Source organism: Etheostoma spectabile, chromosome 4, assembly GCF_008692095.1.
Source record: "Etheostoma spectabile isolate EspeVRDwgs_2016 chromosome 4, UIUC_Espe_1.0, whole genome shotgun sequence".
Classification (NCBI taxonomy): Eukaryota; Metazoa; Chordata; class Actinopteri; order Perciformes; family Percidae; genus Etheostoma; species Etheostoma spectabile.
Genome location: NC_045736.1, coordinates 22,726,134 through 22,753,866, shown reverse-complemented (window position 1 = coordinate 22,753,866; position 27,733 = coordinate 22,726,134). Strand labels below are relative to the sequence as shown.

The window sequence follows — 27,733 nt, the reverse complement described above, 5'->3', positions numbered from 1 at the left end:
TGGACGCAGACTTGTGGATAGTCTATGAAGAATGGAAGTGACGTTGATTACTTTTTGATCAAGACAGCTCACTGTCATGTGGATGTACTTCGGTTAACTTCTGTTGTTGATACTCTAAACATGGCAAGACTCTCAGCACAGAGCCCAGGGAGGCTGTCTGCAGAGGATTATCAGGACCAAAAATGAAAAAAACTTCTTCCTGATAGAGGAAAAACCTCTGCAAAGATGGTAAAGTAACATCACAATAGCATAAGTTTTACTCCTAATTGTAATTTTTGTTTATTGTTACTTTCTGGTTTAAGAGTTAAAGTGCTCCACTGACCCAGTAACTGAGAGTGTGAGACTCTGGTTTGGACAAGTGACTTTGTTTCTCTCTGCGGCTTTGCCAGTTATGTTTGACTGAAATTTTGGAAGCCTGATATGTTGTAACTAATGCATTTTCAATGTTTTTTTAGCAACCTTTTCTTTCAGTTTGATACTGTGCACAGTAGTGATGCACATTCTTTGTCCTCATTTTATGAAACCTTATCTTTGTGACATACAAAGGTCGCACAATACTAATGTAACTGCAGTCTTCAAACTTTTTTGTTATCCTGAGCCCAGTTGGTGGGACTGGTTCACATCAACGGAATCTCAAGCTGTTTAAGTGTGTGCACACTGACAAAGAGAGAGGGACAGAGAGGAACCCATTGTCTTTTGTTTTGAATCTTTAAGTCCTTTGATTAGAACTTAATTGATGTGGGTGGCACACATACTTCAGTGAGTGGAGAGTGTTTTGGGGTATACATTATTTGACTGTTTTGCATGCTCAATAATGTAATTCTCCAGTTTAGCGTTTGGCACTTTAAAAAGCTGAAATCACAGGGCTTTTTACGACTGGAGAGGACTAGTTTAATCCCGGTCACAACAGAAACTAATTAATGACAAAGAATGAGCCACAAGAAGGGAACATGTTTGATGATGGGTTGTGGGAGGATGTGGAGTCTTTGAACTTTTATTTACTGGTTGTTGTTGCTGTGAAAATTGTCAAATAAATGCATATACATAAATAAATACAGAAAATATCATAACGATGCATATTTAGCTTCTCCTATATTCAGCTTTTCTATTTATTCAATCTACATTTCTTCTTTGTATGGAAAACAGTCAGACCCTTAACATCTGTCCATGCCAGACAAATGATAGCTTCACAGAGAGTAGCATGGAAGGAGGTTTAAAGATGTCCAGACTTGGCTGCTTGTCGTGGCCACCACTGAAGAGTACTTTATCCTCACTTCACATCCAAAGCACTTGTTTGACCAGCTTTGACAGCCACAACTATTTGATTTACTTATTGCTTGACTCATGACGTCTTCGGTGATCATCCTCCAACTTCCAGTCATGAGCTGGCATAGTCTAAATTATTAGATTACTGCACCCTACATGACCAGGAGTTTCAGTCTTGGGTAAACAAGCAATAATATGTCAACCAGAGCCCAAGGTTTCTAGTGCGATTTGTATTTGCCTTTACAGGACTAACTGTGTGACAGTTGGAAGTACAGCCAAGAGTCATTCATTAACCAGCAAGGTCAAGCCCTTTCTTTTAAAGGCATCACAGCAGCCTGTGTTTCATTCATTGAACATTAAACATGGCGATGCCGTAGGTAGTATTTGAAGTGTTAGTGTCTGTTGCAGAATTCAAAGTCTATTCAAAGTTAATGCAAATCAGCAAAGCCAGAGATTTGCTGCTGGGTTTTTGATACGCTCTCATCTCGCCAAAACATTGTTTAGTTTGAGGGTAGCAGTTTTTTCTGTGATTCGTCCGAACTGGTAAAAATATCTACTGTCATTAGCAAATGATTAATTTAGAGTGAACGATGGTGGATTTCGCATTTACAAGGCAAAACTTGTATGTTAGATTATGTTTTTCATTACAATAAGATGATTCTTTTAAACCTTGCCTATTTACATCAAGCAGACACGGCACAACATCAGCAATCATCAGGGGTTTGTGTCCAACTAATATAAGTCCAACATTACACTTTCCTTTTAGCTCTGCTTTCCTCTCCACTAACTCCTGGGAAGAAATACCAGGCTGTTTAGCTGCTAAATGCTCAACAGTACTCATCAACTATTCACCAAATTTGCCTGTCTTCTGTTTGTTGCTAAACAGGTAGTGTGCAGTGGGTGAACATTTGTTTTCTTTTTGCTTCTAGCTGCGGGGGTAAAACCAAAACCATGAGCTGTAAGACACTAAGACGCTCAGTAGAGCCAAAGAGAACCGCAGAGTTGGGGGATAATTCTCATAACAAGTGACCACCTTTGACACACATGAAGTCATTTGACCCACTGTTAAAAAAATATGTTTCTAATAGCAGCTTTAAGTCTCTTGATGACAGCAACAGACTTTCACATACTTTACTGTACCTGCTCCATATCATCAGTCAGATATGCTCTTCAGTCACAATGCATTTTTTAACCACTCAGCTTAAAGCATGCATGCACATACCTTAATCTATTAACTGTTGGAAACACTGTGGACACGCGGTGTGAGAGCATCTAGATTTTGATTGGCTGGCATTATACGTACTGTCCTAGCTTTAAAGGGTCACAGCTGTGTCTCTCTCTTCAACAGCCATGGGACAGACAATCATCAGTAGACAGTACTGTTGCTTCCTGCAGTTCTTCCTGCTCACTGCTTCCCTTGCTGTGACTTTGCCAAATACGGGGAAAATCTATACAATAAACTGATGTGATTTATAGATAAAAAATATGTATAATTCCAGACATGTGGCGTGTGAAGTGGTTTGAGCCCAATTATTTAATAGATGACACTTGTTATTTTAGCTGGTTCAGTGATCATGACACATCACACAAGAATCAGGTTTTGCTTGCTTTAATTCCATGAGCTGAACAACTTCAGATCTGTTGGGCAAATCTGAGGTGATATCCTGTGTGACGGTGATGAGCCAACATTTACTGAAGAAAAAGACCTTCAATTTGTATGGCATGTAGTTTGCTGTTCTTCTGTTTCTCTGTTTGGAGTTGGGAACTTGTTTGGACGTACAGAAAATTTTGCAAGGCTCAGGAATGAAGAGCAGCAGATGTCTGTGTTTTAACACACTCCTTATAAAAACTGATCAACTAACAAATCTCTTGTGTTATTGCTAAATGGATTACAGAAGGCCTTTCTTTGCCTGTATTATTAATCTTTTTTCTCTTCTTTTTTAATGGCCATTTTAACATTGTGAGGTGAAATATGGAAGCCATTATGGTGTGTTACAGCCTCCAAAAATAAACAATTAAGAATTTTATTTCCTTATAGTTTGCCAGAATGCAAGCTTTGGGAAATGAGTTGAGATCCAGGAGACTATGTTTTGTTCTGTTTAACGGGAGTGGTTCATTATTAATCCCTCATGGAGACATTCTAGAAGAAGAATAAAAGTCAGCATGTTAACTTTTTAGTTATATGTCAGCTGTTTTTTTTTGTTTTTTTTAACTATACACCTGCCTTAACCCTTGGTACTATTTAAGGAGATGCTGAACTGGCATGAAAGGGAAGGAGATAATATATGTTGAGTGCATCCAATACAGAATTAGATGCAGGTATTGTACCAGAGCACGTAAATGGGTGAATGTGAGTCCGTTTTTGATTTCAAAAGAGATGACACACTTGGTTGATTGTCTTACAAGATGGTAAAATACAGAGACTTCCAAGTTACATGGTACAATATTACAAGACATTCATTGTTCATTGTTTGCAGGATACAGTCACTTGTGAAATCAAATCTCAGCTCACCCTCAGATTAGGCTACTGTAGAAACTTGCTGATTTTTACTATCTTGAATCTCATGCAATATGAGATAAACAAAAATGTTTCATGTTATTAATGTGGCCTCTTCACTTTACTAACATAGCTTGGGTTCTTAAAAACTACAACATGAGTGAATAATAGGAACCCTGCTGGATTAAAGGTCTGATAGCAAACACACACCGTGTTTACTCTAGGCAGCGGTGACTCAAAGAAAGAAAGTAGGGGACTTTTTTGTAAAAAGGATTTAAGATTGCTCAGCTAAATGGGTGCCCATCTGCTGAGTTTAACAACAGTGGATATTACACAAAGACAGAACTGTCTCACCGCCAAATAGGAGATACCAAATGTTAACGGATGAAAAAGTAAAGAAGGATAGAGAATACCTAAGAAATACCAGCAACATGTTTTTTTTTTATTAGGATTTGACTAAGACTGTTATGTTGATTATGATTGCTCTGAGACTCTTCCCATTTTAAGGTTAAGTGTGAAACCAGTAATTGTAGTCTAGAAGCTGCAAATGACCCTTTCTTCTTCCCATTATCATATTTCTTGTGGTTTTATGTTGTATCCCATCAGCCCTCTTTGCCCATTATGTTTGGCTGATGTTAGGGCTGAGTTGGTGGTGTGTCACCTGAGACTCTTGGAAACATCTGCATGTCTGAACACGCAGAATTCAGGCAGTCTTCAGTATATTGGAAGGTTTTGACTCAACTGTGACTTCTTCTTATGTTTTTGGCTTAGCCAGGAGCTGTGGTGACAGCTTGTTTGTCAAGCAAATGTGATGACCACTCAACTTGTTGATGTCTCAACAGAGACATCAACAAATCCTTTCAGCATGTCATATCAGGAGCTGCGACCATTTAGTTGAAGTTATTCTTTATGATCACATTCTGGTCAGCTTACCTACTCTAATCTTGACACATATGCACAATGTGCATTACATACCTTGACATCTTGTTTTTACTAAGGCTTAAATCTGGGTCCAGAATTTCTTAAGCCAAAGCCCAAGGCAATTTGGAGGAAACTTGTAATTATCTGGTTAATGCTCAGCACTGCGAAAACGCCCTGGGGGCCTGAAGGGCGGACAAGACAAAGAGAGATGCCTGTTGTCCACACTAGCATGCCAATTCAGGTCAAACAATGATCTTTGTTGGAGACTGAAGCTATTTCCAGAGTTATCACAGCCTGCACTGGCCAATAATGGGCAGAGAGGGAATCCCCTTGTGTTGAATGTGTAGAGATAAAAGATAAAGGTTCAGGATTTAAGCTTGATTGAATTCTTCTGGCTGGCTGATTTTTGGAGTAAAATACCTTGGACTCTGTTTCGGTCCACATAAGGAAAAGAGAGTTAGGCACTATATGATTATATACAGTGAAGAATTGTGTTGTCATAAGGATGTAGGGAGGTGATTGTGTACCTAAATTGCTGTTAACCAGGAGGAACTGTTAAAAACACAAAAGGAATGGCTGCAGCAGACAAAACAGAAGAGATGCAAAAAGTTTGACAGGACATTGTAGACATACCGCACACTTTAAATGGATTAGCAGCTTCTACATTACTGTGGGTGTGTTCAGTCAAAGGGAGACAGCATGACGGGAGACAGCATGACAGGACCAGGAAACTTAAACATACACAGGGTTTCCGAGGGGTGTTGAAAAGTTTAAAAATGTACAACATTTTAAAGATCAAAATGTTAGGCATCACTTTTTCATGTGGTTCTTCACCTCAGTGCCCAAACTAACCCTCTATTGCTACTATAAACTGGGAGAGCTGGGATATTGGGAGAAAACAAACAAATTTCTTGAAAAAGTAAAGGATATATCAGTCAGTATGATCCACACAACACACAGAATGAGAAAAATCCAAATCATGAGATGAAGATGAAGTAACTTGGTTTTCCATTTGTGTGTTTTTAATTCAGACGCTGAATATTTTAGAATATATTAGGTGTGCATGACTCTGTGTACTCCAATGACAGGCTGTGAATAAAGTACATGAAGTTCTGCAAATACTTAGCTAACTTATGATTATGATTAAATTAGTGTTTTCTTCAAATACCAAACCAACTGCACCTGTACTCAGGACACAAATCAGCTTTGTCTAATGATAATTCCTGCTGAATCTTTCACAGTTCAGGCCTGTTTGGCATGTTGTCTGGCAGTTTGTCAGACGTAAGGAGATACAGAAGAACCTTACTACTCTCCGTTCATATGGCTGACTAGCCTATCTGAACTGGGTCTAGCTGAGCGGTGCATAGTCAAATCTCAAGAGTGTCTCACTCATATGAATAACACTCGCCAAACCACCCACAGAGAGGAGTTCCAGTCTCATGCATTCAACCTTACTTTTTTTTTTAAGAAGAAGTTTATCCAGGCATAGGTTTTTGTCATTTTAGCCAGAGTGTTAACAAAAAGAGGTTTAAATCTCAAATGATTTTTGAAGTAATTTTATGACGATAAGTCATTAATGTTTTTGTTTAAGGTGGAATTAAAGTGAAGGATTGATTTAAAATCAAGCTACAGAAGAGTTGACACACTAGTAATTTTGTAGAATCATCAATCTGAATCCCCACTTAATCTCACATAAAATTTACACGTAGGGAAATTGAACGTCTCAGCCCTGAACAGTAACTTCAGAGCTATGTCATGTTAGATATGACCTCAGGTTTATCGTTAGCTTTGAGAAATACAGTAGAACCCAAAATTGAATGGCTGCAGTCAGTCTAAAACAGCTGTGATGCATTACCATTCAAGAGCCAGCCTCGAAGGTATTGTGTTCTCCATTTCCTAATCTGTTGTGACAGATGTGCACAATCAGAAAAAGGAAGCATTCTTTTCTACTGAGGACATGCAATGTCTACAAGTGATACAAAGACTAAACATTAGTTGTCAAATATTGATATTGATTTACATCCAGCATCCCACATTTAATTCATTTCAGACACTTCACTTAAACAAAACCACTGTGTATCTAAATGCACAATACAAAAGTTTTAGCTATACAAACACTAAAGTGAGTAGTATAATCAAAGTTGAATGAGTCACTGAATTATTCAATGAATCATGAAACTACTTCATGACCTTTGTTCCCAATGTTTCATGACTGTCCAAGGTGCTCACACAAGCATCCGTTAGCCAAGCAGTCAGAAGAGTCCCAGTGTGAGGTCTTTGAAGTTGCTGCACTTGTGTTTGTCCTGGGCTGGTCTCTGGTCTTGGTTAGGCCATCAAGCTAGATGAGGTTGGGGACTAAAACAGACTCCTTTGTGATTCTGGGAGATTGACACAGCAGGGATACTGTGAACTGATTATATAAACAGCACGCCTGCTGTGGTTAGTGGCTGCGACCTGTCCAGGTCCAGGGTAAGTATCAAGTTCTTATTTATAACTCAAGATGAATATTATTCATTTTCTTTTTTATTACAAAGATAGTTTGGCTGCACTGCTTGTGAATGAAAGAAGAAAATTGTACATATTAAAGCACTCTACAGGTGCCAAATGAGAAAGCAAATCATTATATCAAAGTATTGTACCCATCTATTCAACACCAGACAACACTGTACTGTATATTAAACACATTTTTTTAGCATAAAAAAAATACCTTTATGTAGAGAGATTGATGCCTAGAAAGTTTGTACAGACATTTATGGTTCCGGGACCATGTACCCCCATCCCTTTGGTGATCCCCTGACATTTCCTATAACGTCATCATGAGGGTCACATTATTGTTTTTTTTGTAAAATGTCTCAACAACTATTTTATGTATTGCCATGCAGTTTTTGTACAGATAATCATACCCCATGGTGCTTAAAACACAAGACAACATAAAAAGAAACACGTAAATAATTATGTTAAATTATATGTTGACAGCCCTTACATGCTGTCTGGTTGGTTCACCAAAAATGCTTTAAAGATGGCCTCTTTTCATCTTTACAAGTTTCTCTGTGTTTAGCTGGACGTCCCCCATGGCACAGCTGGTGCTAGCAGAATATCCAATACAGACATTGGCATATACAGTAAACACTAGCACCAAGTGTGCCTCTAGACAGAAAATTGTGTCACACTGTTGCATCTTTACTGTATATGCATTTCTTTGGTCTGCTTTGCTTCTTCCTGTCACTTTGAATAAGATCAGACGCTGACCCTAGTCTGCTACAAATATACTTGTTTAAATGAAGCATATCCTGGCCAGACATGAAAGACGTTCCACAAACTCATGCAGGACAGACTTAATCATCTCCAGATAAGTTGAGATGCTTTTGATTTGGCTCAACCCAAATACCCCTCCTGATCCCCTATAGATAATGAGCCTTTTGTTAAGTGGATGAAATTGTTTGTATTCATAGATTTTTGTGAATTGGATCTTTTGCTGCAGGTTGGAGTTTATTAGAGATTATATTGCCTTTTACTTATACAGGTAGGCCCAGCAATAATTCACTGATCCAATACTGTAAATGCACTCACACAGAGAAGTTTATCACTTTTTCTTCTTCTGACTTTAAAACCGAACCCAAACTCTTTAAGGGATTCCAAACGAGCACAGTTCAGGGCAAAAAGCCAAGAAAAAATATATGTCTTGTTATTTTGCATTTGCAGAGCATTTGTCCTTGACACATTCTGCATGTGCAACCTTCTTCAAATAAATCAGTGTTGAATTCCATTGAAAGTTGTGGTCCGCATTACACACTCATTTTCACACACATTTAACCCAAACTTGCACAATACACCAGACCATAAGATGCAATAAAGCCACTCTATTAACATTAAAACCTAGTCTGGCTATCACCAGACCAAGAAAAGCTCAATAGATTTGAGATTGAGCATTGACCTGGGGGGTCTGCTCTGTATTTTCTCGGCACAAGAGGCGTGACCAACGGGCATAGTTCAAATGACTGTGCGCAATTGGATAGTCCTTTTGAAGCGACAGTGGCATAAATGATTTGCAGCGCTTTGGTGGCGTTCGATGGCCGCTATGTTGAATGTAAACAAGAAGCTGCTTGGTCGCTTCTCTATCGTCATCATGTTAAACCTGCCACAGCAGGAGAATTAAACGTGAAGGTTTCCAGACTGAGCTGCAGGGCGAAATCAAATCGCAGAGTGGGAGGGGTTTACCCAGTCTAATTAAAACCACCTTCAATAGTATTTGCCAGGATTTTGGTTTAAGGACAGCTGTTTTAATTATATGGACAAGACAGTCTGTAATGAAAGATTTATTAAGCCTGAAGGATATTTTTTAGGATGTATGTGCCTTGGTTGAAAGGTCAATTGTCATTTGAAAGTTATGTGCCGATCATACCGCTCCTTTATTTATGCAATGACATTGATGTTCTGTTAACCTTTATTACATGCACAGCAGTGTTTTTCTGTACTTTTTTTTTTACTTTGTTGTAAAGTTTTTTTTTAATCTCTGCAATCCTAGTTTTAGGGTTTGGTTGAGTTCATGTGGTTTTGAAACAAAATGAGGTCCAAAAATATTAGATGCCTCACAATTACAAAATGATGGTTTAACATAGTATTGATCTCTTTCTCAGACAGAGACAGTTTGTAATAAAGCCAAACTATCATCTACATGTGCACTTTCCTTTTACTTTTATTTATTGTCTATTTTAATGTTGTGTAGTTTCTGGTAGATGTGTCCTTGACAAAACTTGAGCTAGAATATCACAGTCTATATACATATTAAAAATATTATTCCACAAAGCTCATCTCACCTTGTCTTGTTTTCCAGAACCCAGAATCTCTGGACTCGTCCATCCAGGGTGCACTCTCTGCCCTCTTCCCGCCTTTCGAGGCCACAGCACCCATCGTCCTCAGCCAGCTGTTCCGCACCATTGAGGAACGTTACCACGGTGATGCATTACAGTGTCTGCTAGACTTTCTCATCCCCTCCAAACACCTGCTGGAGAGTGTCCAACAGGCAGCATGTGTGAGTATTAATACTGGATATCTCAGTGGATACGTATGCACTCACACTCTTTTTTTTCCTATGCTGCAATAATAAAACACACAGACATAATATACAGTGCTCAAGTTTAGCCCACAGGGTATCTCACTAACTCCATGCTGACGTCATACTTCCTGTTTACATACCCCAAGCCCCCAAATTATGGGAACTGTAGTTCCAAAAGTAGATGTAGGACAAAGAATAATAATTAGACTGACATACAATACATTAATATTAACTTATGTATTGTTGCAGTTTCTCTATCAATATTGCTTTGACATTAATAAGGCTCAGGATGAGGCCCATTGACATTGTTCTTATATGAGCACTCTCCACGGTCCATTTATATGCAGTTTGTAATGGTGGGTTATGACGCAGTTGCCTATGCATTCCATAGATAAAGTTTATATAAAACCATAATAAATTTTTAAGCTACACCTTACCTTGTTTGTACTGTGTTGTACAGTATACAGTGTAAACACACACAGAGAAACGCAAGTGAGATAACTCTGTATTACCTGTAATAAATTTAATTTAACAGTATACAAACATGACAAATGTACTGTAGATTTCTGATATTTTAAAATAGGAGGCAAAAACTGCAAAGACATTGCAGGGGGGGAAATACATCAATGGAACTAGAATTTAGAGCTAATTAAACCAAAACTACACTAAAAACTACTTTTGTTTTTTCAGGCAGGGTACTCTGATGTGGTTTTCCGCTGTGAGGGCTGGCCTCTGTGTCTCCATGACAAAACCGTCATCCAGTTAGCACCTGTGAACCCTTTGCTGCTTCGTCCTGGAGACTTCTATCTACAGGTGGAACCTTTTGGGGACCAAGCGGCTCGCATTGTCCTCAAGAGTCTTCTGGAGGAGGGTTGTTGGGAAGTGGAGGAGACCCCCGTCCCTGAGACTTCCTACCCTTGCATCTTCAGTGAGGAATGGCTGCACGACATCAATGAAGGACGCCATGGAACTCCTCTGTCACGCTGCTTGCTTTGCACAGATCAAGGAGTAATCAAATTGCCCTGGGCTGAAATAGCCATCCCACAGTTTTTAGACAAGCCTAAAATCTTGCCCACTTATCGGGAAGCACCTCCTGAGCCAAAACACATCTCAGTTCCCTCTCATTTTAACTCCTCCACCCTGCCAATGGAAGCCATTTTTCTTCCTGCAAAAGACAGAATGCCTGCGTCTTTGAGACCTGTGGACTGTTCTTCCAAAATTGTCAAAATGGATTATGAAAGACGAACCCCCAAATCACGCTCCAGACCTTTGGTGAAACCCGTGGGTTGGGTTTCTCCTAATACCTGGGACAGTTGCAACTATCGAGAGATTGAGGGTGATTATGTAGACCTGGTGGATATCGCCAAAGGGAAGGAGTTTGTGGATAAACAGAGAGGCAGCCATCCAAAACCACCCAATTCAGTTTCGTTCAAACCTGTCAGACCACCGCCACCAGTACCGCTTGGGAATATTGTTCCTTGTGGACACACACTTCAGTGTGCAGAGGAGCCTTGTATGCCATGCAGCCAGAGAAAGCTGGGGTATGAGCCAACTGAGCAAGACTTGAAGTGTAGGTACAGAGACTCGTATGTGGCAGCACTGAGAAACCCAGTTGCTTTTGAGAGGGGGAGTGTAGACCTCCTGGCTGCCCTGGAGGAAGTCAGCCTTTGTGAAGATGGAGAGTTGAGATCCAAGGGTGCATTTGAAGCTCAAAGAGACAAACTTAGAAACTTTTGTGACCACTGTAATAAACCTGTGATAAGTAACGAGCTATGTCAATACGGACACTCCTGTGAGCCAACACCAGAAAACTTTGTATCCCACCAGAAAGACGTTCCTACAAGTTCTGAAACTGAAAACCTAATGAAGGAATCACCCATTATTTTGAAATCAACCCCTGGTTTAAGCCATAGTCACAAAGTGCAGATGAAACTTATTTCCCAACAATCAGGACATCATGCTAGTGAGCATCTGGGATCAGATGGTGACATTAAATCCCATCAGCAAGTGGAAGTTGTAAAACCATCAGGAAAACACAAAGTTAAGGTTAGGTCTCTGTCCACTGTGTCAGAGAATTCTAAAGGGAGTCCACTTCTCTATAAACTCAACAACAGGAGCCACAGTGATATCTGCCCTAAAACAATCACCAGCATAATGCAGTGTAAGAAAGATGAAGTTTTGGATCAGGTCACTCTGAAGCTGACGTCCCCTAAAAGAGGTAAGCAGAGTAGGCAAATTAAGGCTCAAACTACTTTTTTTATACTCTTTTGTTCTCTGTTCCTTTCCTTTGTCCTTTTTAACCCCCCACCCACACACAAAGTGTGTTATTACTGCACACACACACAACCATTTATTGTAATCTGTTGCTCAATGCTTGAAGGACTACTGAACATTCACGCCAAACAGAATGATTGAAAATTGACCGTGACCTTGGGTGCTTCAGGGAATGTGATCCACTGGGATCATGAAGAAAGAGGAAAGAGCTTGGGTTAAAATGTCAAAGATCAGGCTTTGAGTATGATCGTCTCCCGCTGCTCTCTGGGTTCTTTGGCAGTATGGCTACATTCACGTTATTCCCATCACCAAAGGACTGAACGGATATAGCATGCTGGACCCCAATGAAAGTGAGGGTCTGAACCCATTGGGTAAAAAGAAAGAGCAGAACATTCCTCTAATGCAGAGAGACATGCAAGACCGAGGTTTCTATGTCTCCTGCACCCGCTGGCATGCATCCTCATGCCCTCAGAGGGGTATGTTGAGATCTTGCCTGGAGACAGGCTTGTCATGGACTGTTAAAGCAGCAAAGAGAGAGCACAGGCAATGCTTTGTTGGCCCTAAGGAGAGGCCAATTAGGATTGTCTGAAATCAAAGCCAGGCTTAGTATGCAGTGTTTTGTTAAAGAGACCATGTCCAATGTAAAAGTCTGTCTGTACACAGCTGTACAGCTGCCTCCATGTTGATGGAGGACTATTAAGATTTATGGATGAAGAACTAATTAATTTATTAATTTTCAATCATTGTGCTTGGCGGGAATGTTCAGAGGTCCTTATAGCATTGAGCAACAGATCATAATAAACGGCTGTGTGTGTGCTATTGGTAAAAAAAAAGGGCAAAGATTTCTGGAATTTCTGGAATAGAAAGTTGGCAAAAGTTGAGAGTTTAAAGGACATTGCGCTGTCTTAGCAGAACGTCCTCAAGAGACAGTAGATGGATTAAATAAAACCATGTTATGAGAAACAAAATACACATAATTTAACTATTTTCTTGCAATTGCCAATTGCATTACTTTGGTTTTGTCAAGTTTTTTCTGTGGGAAGACAAATTAATGTTTGTTTTAATGTTATGCAGACTCCCAGTCAAGTAGGACTGAAACTCCCTCCACTGCAGATGGACCAGACTCCAAACTCCATCACTCAGTGATAGAAAAGCCATCTCCTGCACAAGTTCAACTTCCTTCTGCAAGCTCTGACGCTCCTCAGTCTCCACTGATCGAGGAATCAGGTTTCAAAGGCATCGGTGGTCTGCTTGAACTGGGCATTATTAGCTTGCCAGGTACTTGATTTCTGAGCATTCACCCAAAAACACCAAAAAATCTTTTGTATAATTTCAGTATCTTAAAAAGGCCCTATCAAAATCATGTTATTCTCTACTTTCACAGAATTTGTCATTAAATCTCAATCATATTTTTTTACCAAACTAAATTGTTTACTTGCATGGAATTTCAAGGTTACCCTTTGCACCTTTAAAAAAAACATCAAAAAACTATTACATTTCACCAAGTTTTTTCTCTGTCCTGTAAACCCTCAGGCAGCAGGGACCGGACAGGTAGGGCGGTGGTGGAGATCCATGGAGGTAGAAAGGACTGGATGTCCCCTCTGGTGTCAGCCCACAATGTCTGTGAACTACTGCTCTACTTACACTCCATACCAAGGTATACTGAAAGTGATGACTATTAGATATCTGTGTATCAAAAAATCAAACAGACCAAATATCTGTTATTGAGACGCCCAATATTGGTTGGTGATCCCCTCAGTTGCCCAGCAAATGAGATATGTTGTTGATAGCTCATTGGGTAGCTCCAATTTATGTTGGTATGTAATATTAGGTCAGACCACTAGAGGGAAGCATATACCATTTGAAATATCTTATTCAGCATAGGCTTTCAATAATATGATACTGTTTTTTTTACATGCACACTAAGAAATGCTTTTGTATAGTTACTGTTTTACAATGAATACATCTATATTCTATGCAGAATCACAAATATATGATCTGAACAAGTCTGCCTCTGTAGTACTGTAAAATCAGCTGGCAGGAATGCTGTGTGTCAAATGAGTGTCAATACTCTGCCTTAAAGGTCTATAAGCAAACACTTTAACAGTGTTATATGGTGACACTGGTTTAATGGTGTCTTTGAAGTTCAAAAAAGACATTCTAGATAGCTTGGCCTTCTTCTGTCCCCACTAAAGAGCCATACCTCAACAGTCTCTGGTCAGGCTGGCTGCCAACTGTCTGGTATGCAGCGCCTTGCTAGAATTAGCAACTGTGTCTGATGTAGGCTCAAACAATAGTAACCCAAGAAGAGGCCATTAAGAGGGGGGCGTGAAGGTGTCAAAGTGTGGAAAAGGATGTGTGAAGAAGAGTGCTTGTGTGTGTGTGTGTGTGTGTGTGTGTGTGTGGTGTGTGTGTGTGTTTGTGTGTGTGTGTGTGTGTGTTGTGTGTGTGTGTGTGTGTGTGTGTGTGTGTGTGTGTGTAAGAAGGGTATAGATTAATACAGATTTGAGAAGTGAAAAAAATAAATTTACCTAAAAGCCTTTTATCACACAAAGGCCAGGATGACTTGAAGAAGTTCCATTCTGCCCTAACAGGTTTCAATGTTTTGGCAGGAAAGAAGTTCGAGACCTAGGAATGACTTTGGTCATCAATGCCAGGAAGAAGCCTCCTTTGCTTCACCTCTACAAAGCTCTGCTGATGGTCCAGGTTAAAACAACAAACCTGCATGCACAAGTCTGAATCAACAATGCCTGCACTCACCCAAAAACACTCACACAGGTCATCAGATGCTGACAGATGTCATGTTCCTCGATTTACAGATAAGGAAACTGATGGATTAGTCATTGTGTGTCTGCATAAACAAAACACAAACACAGAGTAACACAATTTTTAACTGAGTAAGGTTTTTTTTTTGTTTGTTAGCGGTGAAGAAATGCACCAGGGGGCACAATCTCCATTTTTATCAAACACACTGTGACACACACTGTACGCCTGTTGCACTTAACCTTTCTAGTATATTGAATTAAAATAAATAATAGTCTGACCTAATTTTTTGTAGTTGACTTAATGACTATCTGCTACAGGAGCAAGCTCTCCATGCTGTCCACAGTATTTTGATGCTGGTGGATAAAGACACTTGTCCTCGACCTGAAAAACAGCCTGGTTTACAGGTCAGAAATGAAAAAATTCTTCCATATACTCCTTTGTTCTCTTAATTCAATGCGGGATGAGTGGTACTAATAATTCATGCCTAACCTTGATGTCTATGTTTGTCTATTAGATGGACATGGTGACTTCTATGAAAGCCCTCAACAAGACAGTTGAAGCTTCCCAGCTGACCCCTGACCTGGGAGGGACCTTTACGTACAGTCATGCCGACTGGCTGCAGTTCCATCAGGTACTGAACATTTACTTACGTCCCACACTCACATTTCTAAACTGTGGAGTTTCCCATATTCAGAGGAGACTGCTGTTCAAACACAGTTCCCCAGCTGGGGATGACTTGTTATCCACACCCTCACACCAAACATTCATACTTTCTGTTGTTCTTGCCAAATTTAGCTTTGGTTTTAAATGGAGGGAAACATGGTGAAAGTCCTGTACAAATGATTTTTAAATTATTCATTATAGTGTAAATTACTGACCGTTAAGAAGATACAGTATTTTATACTGGTCATGTAACACTGATCAGTACTACCCTCACTGACTCTTCTGCCAAAAGCTGGTTGTGTATGTAATTTAAGTATTTACTGTAGCTCATATAAACTGTACAGTATTTCAGCAGAATTTAAAGTGGATGGGTGTATGATGACTGCAAATAAAATGTTGATGTATTTTTAGGATGGATTAAAATATCTAAAATCCAACCCACCCTTTCTGTTTACATTTCCATTGTTTTTTTTGCACATTAGGCCACTACATCAGGCTAGTAGGTCATCATTTTTTTTAACTGGATAGGAAGGCAGACAATACATATACATACAATACAACATAACTCACATTTTTCTGCTGAAAAAAAAAAGGTTTTCCTGCCCTCCTTCAATTTTGCACTTGTTTGTGAATTTCTGGATAATTATTCATCTTCTGGCCCCTAAAAATAAAACAAACAAAAAGATAATTCAGTTTTACGGTTCACCATTCATAGACATAATGCAAAGTAAGGGGCCACAATCAAAAAAGGGTTGTGAAGCTAGCAGCGCACTGACTGCAAGCTCCTGTGTTTGTAACTAATAAGCACACCTCAGGATGGTACTACCTGGGGTTATCTCTGTAGGCAGCAGATGGCACAGATGTAGTGTATTTTCACCTCAAGACTCTTTGTTTATCACGATGTATTCGTTTTTTACTTCCGGGCTTAAATCAAATTTGTTTCAGAGACTGGTTTCTTTCATGACTGACCTGCGAGGGGCAGACACCTTGTTACAGAAGGCCATCAAGAAAGTGGACAGCAGCAAGAAGATAGACTCTGCCCAGGTAGAACATACACTTTCTTAGTGACGTAATGTAGTCAGTGCACCACACATTTTGGAGCAGGTCAGATGTGTTGACTTTGCTTTTGCTTTGGCTGCTACAGGAAGTGCAACAATGCATTCAGGAACAGAGGGCCTCAATGAAAGAGGTGCTGGAGGACATTCGACTGGTGACTCTGCAAAGAGAAGGAGGAGCTATACTGGCCAGAATGAGGAGGGAGGAGTTCAGATTTCCACAGTCTGAGGACTACAGGTATCAGATAATGAATCTACTTATAGTACGCTCTCTTTCAATCAGTACACTGAATGCCGTTGTACATCACAGTAACAAACCACATTTCACCTCTTTTATCCAAAGAGACTTACAATTGCTATATATGTCAGAGATCACTCGCACCTTGTGCAACTAGGGGTTAAGTAAGCAAGTCTCTTGCTCAGGGACACATTGGTTGATGTATCAGTAGTGGGAATCCAACCTTGATCTCCCACACCAAAGGAATATGTCATGTCCATTGCATCATCCCCACCCCCATTGATAATATTGAGTGAATTATCTATCTTTTTGTGCCTAAATATTTGTTAAACATTTACAGATGATTATAATATATACACATTATTTACACTAGACTTGTTTGCAATCAGCAGTATGGCACCACAATTTATCAATGACAGCAAGTGTGCATGTATAGCTATAGTACTTAGAAATGGTCTTTTATAAAGAATTAGCAGACCGCTAATAATATAATAATAATGTCTGTATTCATGTAATTTGTACATGTGATTTTTCTCAGAGTTTTTTCATGTTTGTTTCACCGTTCTTGCAGAGATGCTCTGGAGTTAGTGACAAGTCTGTATAACCAGGTGGAGGAGAAGCTCCACACTCTGGTTATGAGATCAAATGAGTCACTGCAGCACCTTGGGTTCCTCTTCAGGCTCAGAGAGATGGAGGCCAAAATTAGCACGGTAATAGCAGTTCTTTCAGTCACTTCCCAACGTTAAAATCTACACTACAAGTTGAAACAGCTGAAATTCATTAATGTGGTATTGTGGTGACTGTTTCTCAAAAATAAAATATGTAATGCCATGCTAACAGTTTTGCCAAGCTATAAACCAACGTTACGTCTTGCAGGCCGGGCTGTGGTTCAGTGCTGAGGGGGAACAGAGACTGAAGGACTCTTACACTACAGACGATACCCTAATGTGCACTGAAAAGGCCTTGCAGCACTTTGATGTGTTCCTTAAACAGACAAAGGTAGTATGGCAAAATAACAAAAGGAGTTTAAAACTTGAGAGAAGTTGCCCTTATTTGGCTGTCTGTGTTTCTCTTTAGATACCAACAGTTTTTTTTCATTTTCCTAAAGTTGAAAATATTTAAATCACTGCACTGTTAACAGTAAATAGTAACTCAGAGTCTCGCATAAAGGAGGGGGAAGAAAATGCAAGTTCCACTTGACATCTTATCATTCGTTACAGGAGAAACAACAGAACGCCTTGAACCTGGTTGCGGAGGCCGAGCAAGCTGTTGGCAAGAGTGATTCCAGTCCTGCAACAGATGTTTTTTGGACTCTGGTCGGCACTTTCAAATCAAATGTGGATGATTTTATGTTGCGTGTAGAACAGAGGCACAAAGAACTGGATACACTGGTGCATGTGCACCGCTTCTGTGAACAGGTTTGGGTTTTGTCCTAGCACCATACTTTTTCATCCAACTGACATTTCTAAAGCCTCTTTCTTTTTCACTTGCCTTTTCTCTATATATTTCTTACTGATTTGTGTTCATCTTTGAATCTAAAATTGTGACTTCACTTTTTCTCTCTCTCTCCATCTCCCTCCCTCTCTCTCTCTCTCTCTCTCTCTTTCTAATTCTCTCTTTCTCTCTCTCTCTCTCTCTCTCTCTCTCTCTTTCTCTAGGCTTCTGCCCTGGCCAAAGAATGCATTCATTCTTTGGAGCAGGTAGAGCAGGGGTGTTATTCAGGCCAGGTCTTGAGCACACTTCAGATGTATGAAGAGAGATTAGGTGGCAAATTCTCCACCCTGCACTTCCAGGCTCTAAAAGCTAAGGCCTGTGCCGTGGGATCTGGGGCCTTGCGGGTGATGAAACTGTGGAATGTAGCCTGGGTCCAGTGCCAAGAAGTTAGGCAACGTCTTCAGCAGAAGAAGGAGAAAGGCATAGATAAGAACCATATACAACAGACCACAGCTGCAAACCTTCAGGGATATGATGGTGGAATGGAGAAGGAGGAGGAAAGGAATGAGGAGGGGGATAATGAATGCTTCATGACCCAGCAGCCAATCTGTCAGAAAGAGTTGGTCAGTATATCAGAAAGTGAAGGAGCGAGCACCACTGCTGCATGCTTCAACCCCCTTTATAAACCTGACTTGAAAGCGAGCGAGAAAGGAGGATCTCAAGTGCAGAAATTACCTGAAGCAGCAGTTACAAATGAGAAAATGGCTATATTTTTTCCACAAAACATTGACTGTCATCCAGAACCTAAAGGGAGTCCGAAAGAGCACCACAGTGAATCAGATTTGAGGAGCTCAAAGTCAGTTGAAGGGGACAATGACTTTCCATCACACCAACTTTTGGGCCGATCCCTGAGCGAGGGCTCATGTGTGAGCTCTCAGTTGACGAGCATTTCTGGCTTTTCACCCTTGAATGTAAGACACAAACACTGTCAGAGCGAAACACAGCCACTGGAAAAAAATCTGCAGCCCGTCCCAAATCGGCCCATTTCCCATAATGAGAGTTTACGGTCAGGAAACCTGAGCTGCGAGTCAAAAAGAAACAGTAATGAAGAGGAGGTTGGAGGATGCACACTCTTCACCCAGAGCCCTAAAGATTTAAGGACCTCAGAGACATTACTCACGCCAACAGAAAACAATGTCAGCAATGTTTTGTAAGTAACAACCCCCTCCCTCATCTGTAATCTAAAGCTCAGTGAAATACTGTCCAGGATATTGCAAAATACATAGTATATGTACATATATATATATATATATATATATATATATATATATACTACCGTTCAAAAGTTTGGGGTCACCCAAACAATTTTTTGTTTTCCTGAAAAGTCACACTTATCCACCACCATACGTTGTGAAATGAATAGAAAATAGAGTTAAGACATTGACTAGGTTAGAAATAATGATTTTTATTTGAAATAAGATTTTTTTTACATCAAACTTTGCTTTCGTCAAAGAATCCTCCATTTGCAGCAATTACAGCATTGCAGACCTTTGGCATTCTAGCTTTTAATTTGTTGTGGTAATCCCCACGCTTCCAGATGCAGCTCCCACAAGTTGGATTGGTTGGATGGGCACTTCTTGCATACCATACGGTCAAGCTGCTCCCACAACAGCTCAATGGGGTTCAGATCTGGTGACTGCGCTGGCCACTCCATTACCGATAGAATACCAGCTGCCTGCTTCTGCTCTTAATAGTTCTTGCACAATTTGGAGGTGTGTTTAGGGTCATTGTCCTGTTGTAGGATGAAATTGGCTCCAATCAAGCGCTGTCCACTGGGTATGGCATGGCGTTGCAAAATGGAGTGATAGCCTTCCTTATTCAGAATCCCTTTTACCCTGTACAAATCTCCCACCTTACCAGCACCAAAGCAACCCCAGACCATCATATTACCTCCACCATCCTTAACAGATGGCGTCAGGCATTCTTCCAGCATCTTTTCATTTGTTCTGCGTCTCACAAACGTTCTTCTTTGTGATCCAAACACCTCAAACTTGGATTCATCCGTCCACAACACTTTTTTCCAATCTTCCTCTGTCCAATGTCTGTGTTCTTTTGCCCATCTTAATCTTTTTCTCTTATTGGCCAGTTTCAGATATGGCTTTTTCTTTGCCACTCTGCCCTGAAGCCCAGAATCCCGCAGCCGCCTCTTCACTGTAGATGTTGACACTGGTGTTTTGCGGGTAGTATTTGATGAAGATGCCAGTTGGGGACCTGTGAGGCGTCTGTTTCTCAAACTAGAGACTCTAATGTACTTATCTTCTTGCTCAGTTATGCAATGCGGCCTCCCACTTCTTTTTCTCCTCTGGTTAGAGCCTGTGCTGTCGTCTGAAGGGAGTAGTACACACCGTTGTAGGAAATCTTCAATTTCTTAGCAATGTTTCGCATGGAATAGCCTTCATTTCTAAGGACAAGAATAGACTGTCGAGTTTCAGATGAAAGTTCTCTTTTTCTGGCCATTTTGAGCGTTTAATTGACCCCACAAATGTGATGCTCCAGAAACTCAATCTGCTCAAAGGCAGGTCAGTTTTGTAGCTTCTGTAACGACCTAAACTGTTTTCAGATGTGTGAAAATGATTGCACAAGGGTTTTCTAATCCTCAATTAGCCTTCTGAGCCAATGAGCAAACACATTGTACCATTAGAACACTGGAGTGATAGTTGCTGGAAATGGGCCTCTATACACCTATGTAGATATTGCACCAAAAACCAGACATTTGCAGCTAGAATAGTCATTTACCACATTAGCAATGTATAGAGTGTATTTCTTCAAAGTTAAGACTAGTTTAAAGTTATCTTCATTGAAAAGTACAGTGCTTTTCCTTCAAAAATAAGGACATTTCAATGTGACCCCAAACTTTTGAACGGTAGTGTACATATTCATTCTCTGTTCAATAACTATACCCCTGTTACCAATCTGCACCAATCACATCAGTGTATCTGATGTCGGCGGGACAGAGGCGAGCTAAACAGATGACAAGAGTTTAATCTACAAGTTAGCTCTGCTGGTAGCTAAGCGTATGGGGCTCTGCATACGTCACCCCGTGTTGTTGTAATTGGTCATAGTGTTATCCAATTATGTGCAGTGAGATTTTCAAATTCACGCTTGGTGCCGCTCCTCAAGATGGGCGACTTTCATTACTCGATGCTAGGCCCTTAATATTTTGGATTTGGGTCTGGAATTCCAGGCTACACTGTCATACCTACAAATAAATAATGTAAAACTGAGTATCATCTTGGGCTCATCTTGGTGTAGTTATAAGTTTTAATGAAATCAATGATATTTCACATTTCTGTTACCTATATGTGGAACAGGAAACTGCGAAGGATCATGGAGGAGCTGCTGTCCACAGAGAGGGAGTACGTGAAGGCTCTGGGTTACGTTCGAGAGCACTACTTCCCTGAGCTGGAGAGGCCTGACGTCCCTCAGGACCTCAGGGGCCAGAGGGGGAGCATCTTTGGCAACTTAGAAAAACTCCACGACTTCCACCGACACCATTTCCTTAATGAGTTGGAGAGCTGCTTGAATGAACCCTTCCGAGTGGGACGCTGCTTCCTCCGACATGTAGGTGTATTGAGAGCACACAGAAAAATTAAATATGAATTACAGTGTGCAAGTGGGGTGCACCTGAGTAATTGCTGTTTCCACGATGCCTCCAGGTTTTGACAGATGGGGATCTGTGTTATGTTAAGTAATGGTTTCCTGTTTTGAACCAAAACTGTGATAATTAAACATAATTGACTGTAAACAGAGGCCTTTCCAGATGTGTTTTTACTGATGTTATGTCTTATAGAGTATGTAGCATAGCTCATACAGCTGTGTACTCCTATGGTAGTTCACATTTTATGTGGCGCTTGCAATTCTTTTGTTGGTGATTATGCTGATGACTAATGGTCTTTATTTATTCCTTTTATTTTAGAAAGAGAGCTTTGCTTTGTATGCCCTTTACAGCAAGAACAAACCACAGTCTGACAGTCTTCTCATCAATCATGGACAGGCTTACTTCAAGGTGAGAACCACTGCCAGCCTCCCTTTGCTCTTAATTCTCTCATTCTCCCTTCTCAAAACTACATCGTGACAATTCTTTAACAAGAGGGGAGAGAATGGTTTATTTTAACAAGATCAGAGTCTCTGCTAGCAGCTCTGTGAAGCTTTGACAGAGCAGTGCTTTGAGCCTAATGCTAACATCAGCATGCTAACATGCTTACAGTACAGACACCCTGCTTATAAAAAGAAGTTACCAAATAAAAATGTGCTGTACATCAAGTACATCTCTATACACTATTTTAGATATGTCTTCTCCAACTCAGCATTAGCATGATCCTGATAGCTTTAGCCATACACTGCCGCAGGTTCACTCAGCACGCTGTCTCTCCTCTTACACCAGCAAAAGCAGCTGAAGCTGGGGGATAAGATGGACCTGTGGTCGTACCTGCTGAAGCCTGTGCAGCGGATCAGTAAGTACAGCCTGCTGCTGCAGGACATGATGAGGGAGTGTGGTCCGGGACAAACCAGAGAGATGGATGAAGTCAAGGCTGCCCGGGAGGTCATCCACTTCCAGCTTCGCCACGGCAACAACCTGCTGGCCATGGACGCCATCCACCACTGTGATGTAAGACAGCTATTTTCTTTTAACTTTTGTGTCATTTTGTAAACCAAAATATAAAGCAAGATTTCATGTCTCATAGATAGCATATACATATACAGGTATGCTGCACAGATATAGTATGTACATTACTGGGATAAGAATGACTTATCACACTCTCATCTATCTTTAAGCAACATCATTGGAATCTTGCCTGCGATGGGGAAAGCAGAGTCGGGAAACAAGTACAGGCAGGACTTTGTCATATTTGAATAAAGGATGATGTGTAGTGAGGGAGAGGAGTAATGTTCTGGGATGATAATGAATAATAGTTCCATCATCCTTTCCATGGAATGCAGAGGGGAGTTGTGTTGCGTAGGTGGGATGACAGCCTGGAGCTTCATTATCTGGAGAGCAGACATAGAGGAAATGAAGATGGATTGATAGGGCTTTTTTCAGGTAGTTTATGAACGTTAGGCCTCTGTTACATTGTTACATTGGGATATATGAACAATTCAAAAATACTGAATATCGCCAGCGTTACCTTTTCACTATGTTGGATAACCTTTCTAAATCTCAGTAAAACTAAAAAGTAACAGTAGGCAACTGGTTCACCTGCAACTTCAACTGCACCCAACAGTCCTGCATAGTAGCCTAGTGACCTGCCTATGGTTTCCACCAACACAAAAAAGTTCTGGGGGTGCACTTATTCTTTGGTAAAGCCTAAATTACATTGTCAGAAATAATTTAAAAAATTATTTTATATTGTATTGATGTTTTCTTTAATTGCATCAGTCAAATATTTCAAATCTGCCATTAGGCTATGTTTAATGTTACCCAGTCTGTATCTTTGTTTGACGGTGTCTTTAGAAGCTTACTCATTATTGTAGGGAGCAAAGGCGAATTGTATTGGACTGGAATTGTAAAGTTAAAGTAAGTGATTTCTTCTTTCTGGTGCATTATTACTGACTACAGTACATGACCCCCAGACTCTTCTTTTGTGTTTGACAGGTTAATCTGAAGGAGCAGGGGCATCTGATTCGCCAAGATGAGTTCTTGGTAACATTCAGGAAGAAAAAATGTTTACGCCACATTTTCCTCTTTCAAGAACTCATTCTCTTTAGCAAAACCAGGAAGACTGACGTAGGAAATGAAACATACATCTACAAACAGTCATTTAAGGTACCTATATTTCAACACATACAATTCCATGTGAAGTTCAAAGGTATTCATGTGTAAGATGAAGTACCAGTAAATTAAGCAATAGCAGCAGTAGAAGGTAATAAGTTTACTCATCATACACATGGAAAATGCAGTTTCCTTGTCACAACTTGAGAAACCTTCCACATGAACATTTTTGCCCCATGTTACACATTAGAATGAGTATTAAAAAAATATTTTTATCCTATGATACATTATTTATTCAAGAAAATTGTTAAATCACATTAAGGCAATGTAATTATGTCTTTTGTGTCAGTGTTTTTCCAAACTGCTTGTCATATTTTTGTTTTGATTTTTTGATTTTAAACAAAAATAATGTATATAACTATAAAATAAAATAAAAAAAACAAAAGTGCATAGCAACATACCAAAGGAAAATGAACAATATCTTTACAGTGTTACAAATATTATTAAAAATACTATTACAATTAATAGTTTCAAAAACTGTTTAAAAAGGAGCAGGATGAAGCCGAAGCTTGTGATGTTGCCCCCATTTTAAACTACCAATTTTAATACATTTTTATTTCGTTTACATTTAGACGTCGGATGTAGGCATGACCCAAAACAGCGGTGACAGTGGCCTGTGTTTTGAGATCTGGTTCAGGAAGAGAAAAACCCAGGACACATACACACTTCAAGCAGTCAGCCAGGAGGTGAAGGACGCCTGGACCAAGGACCTGGAGCGGATCCTGTGGGAGCAGGCAGTACACAACAGAGGTACCAACAAATGCACACAGACACATTGCTAATCAAACACAGTTAATGCTTTGATTACAGATTGTTTGCAAGCAGTGTCCCCAACATCATCACAGCAAAGGTTATAAGGTTAAAAAACTTATTTCATGCCAATGTACATACAGTACATTATCAGAATCCAATGGTAACATGTGTCAGGAAAATGTCATGGAGACTCGTTGATAGAGGCTGGTATGTTCGAAATATAACATTTGCACTGCCTATGTGTACTATCTTTTTTTAATGTTCTTAAACTAATGATTTCACGTTTTTGTAGAGGTCCGTATGCAGGAAAGAGTGTTCATGGGTATTGGAAACAAGCCTTTCATGGACATCCAGCCCAGTGATGCAGCTATTAATGACCGAGCCGTCAACTATGTACTGCTTGGAAGAGGTGAGCAAATACTGACAGTTAAACAGGTTTACTTCTGGCTCTTCTTGCTTTTTCCATCTTAACACTTTCTCTCATAAAATGAATTCTCACCTGGTCTTTGCAGAAAACAGGGTGCTGTCCTCTGTCGGATCATCCGGCCCCCAGGATGGGCTCCCTGGGGACCGGCCCAAATCTGTTGGTTCAGGAAGCAGTTCTTCTTCCTCCTCTTCCTCTGGAAAAGATTCCCGGTCCCCTGTGCAATACCTGTGTGGGCCAATGCGGAGGGTGGTGGCTGGGGGCCTTGGAGGATACGTATCGCCTCCTGGAGCTCTGGAGGAGGATGACCTGGATCATGAGAGTGGGAGTCACATCTTATTGTGTGAGTTTAGTTTGTACAATTAAGCAAATATGGTATTAACTCATATATGACCAGAATGGATTAAAATGGTACACCTAGGAAGCTCCCATTGCCATACAATGGTATCATTGGCCCCTGAACAGCTTCACTGAGGCTGCTGAGTATCATGTTTCGAGCCTTCCAACAAGGTCAGAGGCCAGACCTCTGGGTCAGTTATTTTTTTAAAGGAATCCAAGGACATTTCAGAAGGGAGGTTGATTGCTGGCAGAGTGCTGGAACCTTGGCTTTCCAGTTCAGAAATTTCTTTTACTCACTAAGTTATGACGTGTTGAATGGATCATTTATCCATTCAGTGATCATATCTATAATCAAGCCTTTTCTTTGTTCCAGTGGACAGCTCTGAGTCATCAGGAGAGAGTGTGAGTGGCTTCAGCAGTTCCAGTCGCAGCTACCACTCTGCTATTGGAGGAGAGGTGGAGGATGCCTCTTTGGTCTCTGCCTCTGTGATCACTGTAAAGGAGGCAGCGGTTGCAGCAGTTGCTCTGGCAGGATCCCCAGAAAAAAACAAACCACCAGTTGGACCCAAGCCCAAAATCAAATCACAGTACCAGGCCAAGGATCTGCCCCCTAGCAAGGTGCAGTAACAACTCATAATTGAGTCATTGTTGATATGGCTAAAAACATTAAGAACTAGGGATGTCTCAATCAGCTTTTTTGGCCCCTGATACAAATTTTAAAAATATTGAATATCTGCCAACAAAGAATACTGATTCAATACTTATATCATATATGTATGATTATGGAACAGCACAACATTTGTTTACAACAAATAACAAAGTAAATAAAGTAACTAAAGGATGGAACTAAATATAGCTTAATACATTTAACTTAACAAACTTTTTGTAAAACTCACATATAAAAATCAATTTCTACTTATAATGGTAGAATTAACTGACGTTAATGATCGGAGTAAGGTAATCAGCGTGACTGCTGATCCCAGATCAGTTAAAAAATTTCCACATCGGCTCTGATCCAATCGGGATGTCCCCATTAAGAAGGCAGAATACTAATGCAACCTGAAAGCAAAACAATTACTCAATAAACTATCTCTTCCCTCCTTATACTGTAAAGTCAATTTTTGTTCCTGCATGGAAAGTGAATTTTCTAATGCCAATGATTATTATGGGTGGCCTTCTGTTATTATTAATATTACATTAATAATGTTTTTATGAATCTCTCAGGTTCAAAACAATAGTGTTGGAAAATCCACTGAGGTTTGACCTGTGTTACAAGGTACAAGGTGAGTGTAGTGCAATTATACATCACCCATCTTTTCTTAAACTTGTATATAATACAAGTCATTTTTTAGGAGTTAGTTATTATGTGTTCATTCATTATAAACTCTTCTGTTGTGGAAATGGTCTCTTTTTTTCTACAGACTTAGAAGCAACCCAAGAAAAGCAGAGAGCAGTCTGTTGAAGATGAAACTATTTAAACATGCATACCAGCAGTTGCTGTAATCGATTACCACTCTGTAAATATTATGTTCTTTTTTAATCTCACCACTAAAACAATAGGTCAAAAAAATGTCTGTAAATGTTTTGTAATTAAACAGAGATAAATCTTGAAATGTGGAACTGGCCTTGTACAATGCACTGTAAATCATAGTTTCATAGCTCATGCAAAGGATCATAGTCGAGTTGAGTTGCTGCCGACTTTGAGTCAGTGCTTACCTGCTATTCATTGTATAATGTTAAACTTTACAATAGTCAAAGAATTTGGCTAAATAATCCTGATGAAATTAAAGCCGCAGATTTGTATAAACATCACAATCCTGAACCCTGAGGCGATAAAATCTTGTGAATCTGTGAGGAATTGTGTCACAAAGGCAGTAAACACCATAATTTCATCTTTTATGTGCCAAAAGTATTGCCTTTTGTACAGATTTATCAACCTTTATAATAACAGTATGTGTCTTACTTATTTCCTAGAAAAAAAAACATTCACTCTGTCCTTTCTTTTGATTAACTGTTTTTTATAAACAAATATGTTACTGGAGATTTGTGTATGTAATGCTTATATGGGTTTTTATTTGAAATACAGAACTATGATGATGAATATTTTGGCTTTTATCTGTGTTTTTATGTGCACCCCAACTATTTTTGCAATAAATTTAACCAGCATGCTTTCAGTCTAAACTCAAATATTGGTGGCTAATATTTTACTTGTCTTTT

The 27,733-nt window shown here is 39.9% G+C and overlaps 1 protein-coding gene across 1 annotated transcript; it reads left to right on the top strand.

Annotated features, from left to right (window-relative positions):
* quob (quattro b) lies at positions 1 to 27,693 on the top strand. Its single transcript, XM_032513405.1, has 24 exons — positions 1 to 228; positions 9,519 to 9,716; positions 10,431 to 11,958; positions 13,089 to 13,292; positions 13,548 to 13,671; positions 14,627 to 14,720; positions 15,098 to 15,184; positions 15,295 to 15,411; positions 16,389 to 16,487; positions 16,588 to 16,736; positions 17,308 to 17,446; positions 17,613 to 17,735; positions 17,957 to 18,154; positions 18,395 to 19,380; positions 21,542 to 21,791; positions 22,147 to 22,236; positions 22,615 to 22,839; positions 23,824 to 23,994; positions 24,573 to 24,750; positions 25,046 to 25,162; positions 25,266 to 25,520; positions 25,890 to 26,134; positions 26,741 to 26,799; positions 26,938 to 27,693. Exons 1-23 carry the CDS (start codon positions 226 to 228, stop codon positions 26,777 to 26,779), a joined length of 5,619 nt encoding a protein of 1,872 aa, XP_032369296.1. The 5' UTR covers positions 1 to 225; the 3' UTR covers positions 26,780 to 26,799; positions 26,938 to 27,693.
* Positions 27,694 to 27,733: the final 40 nt, after the last annotated feature.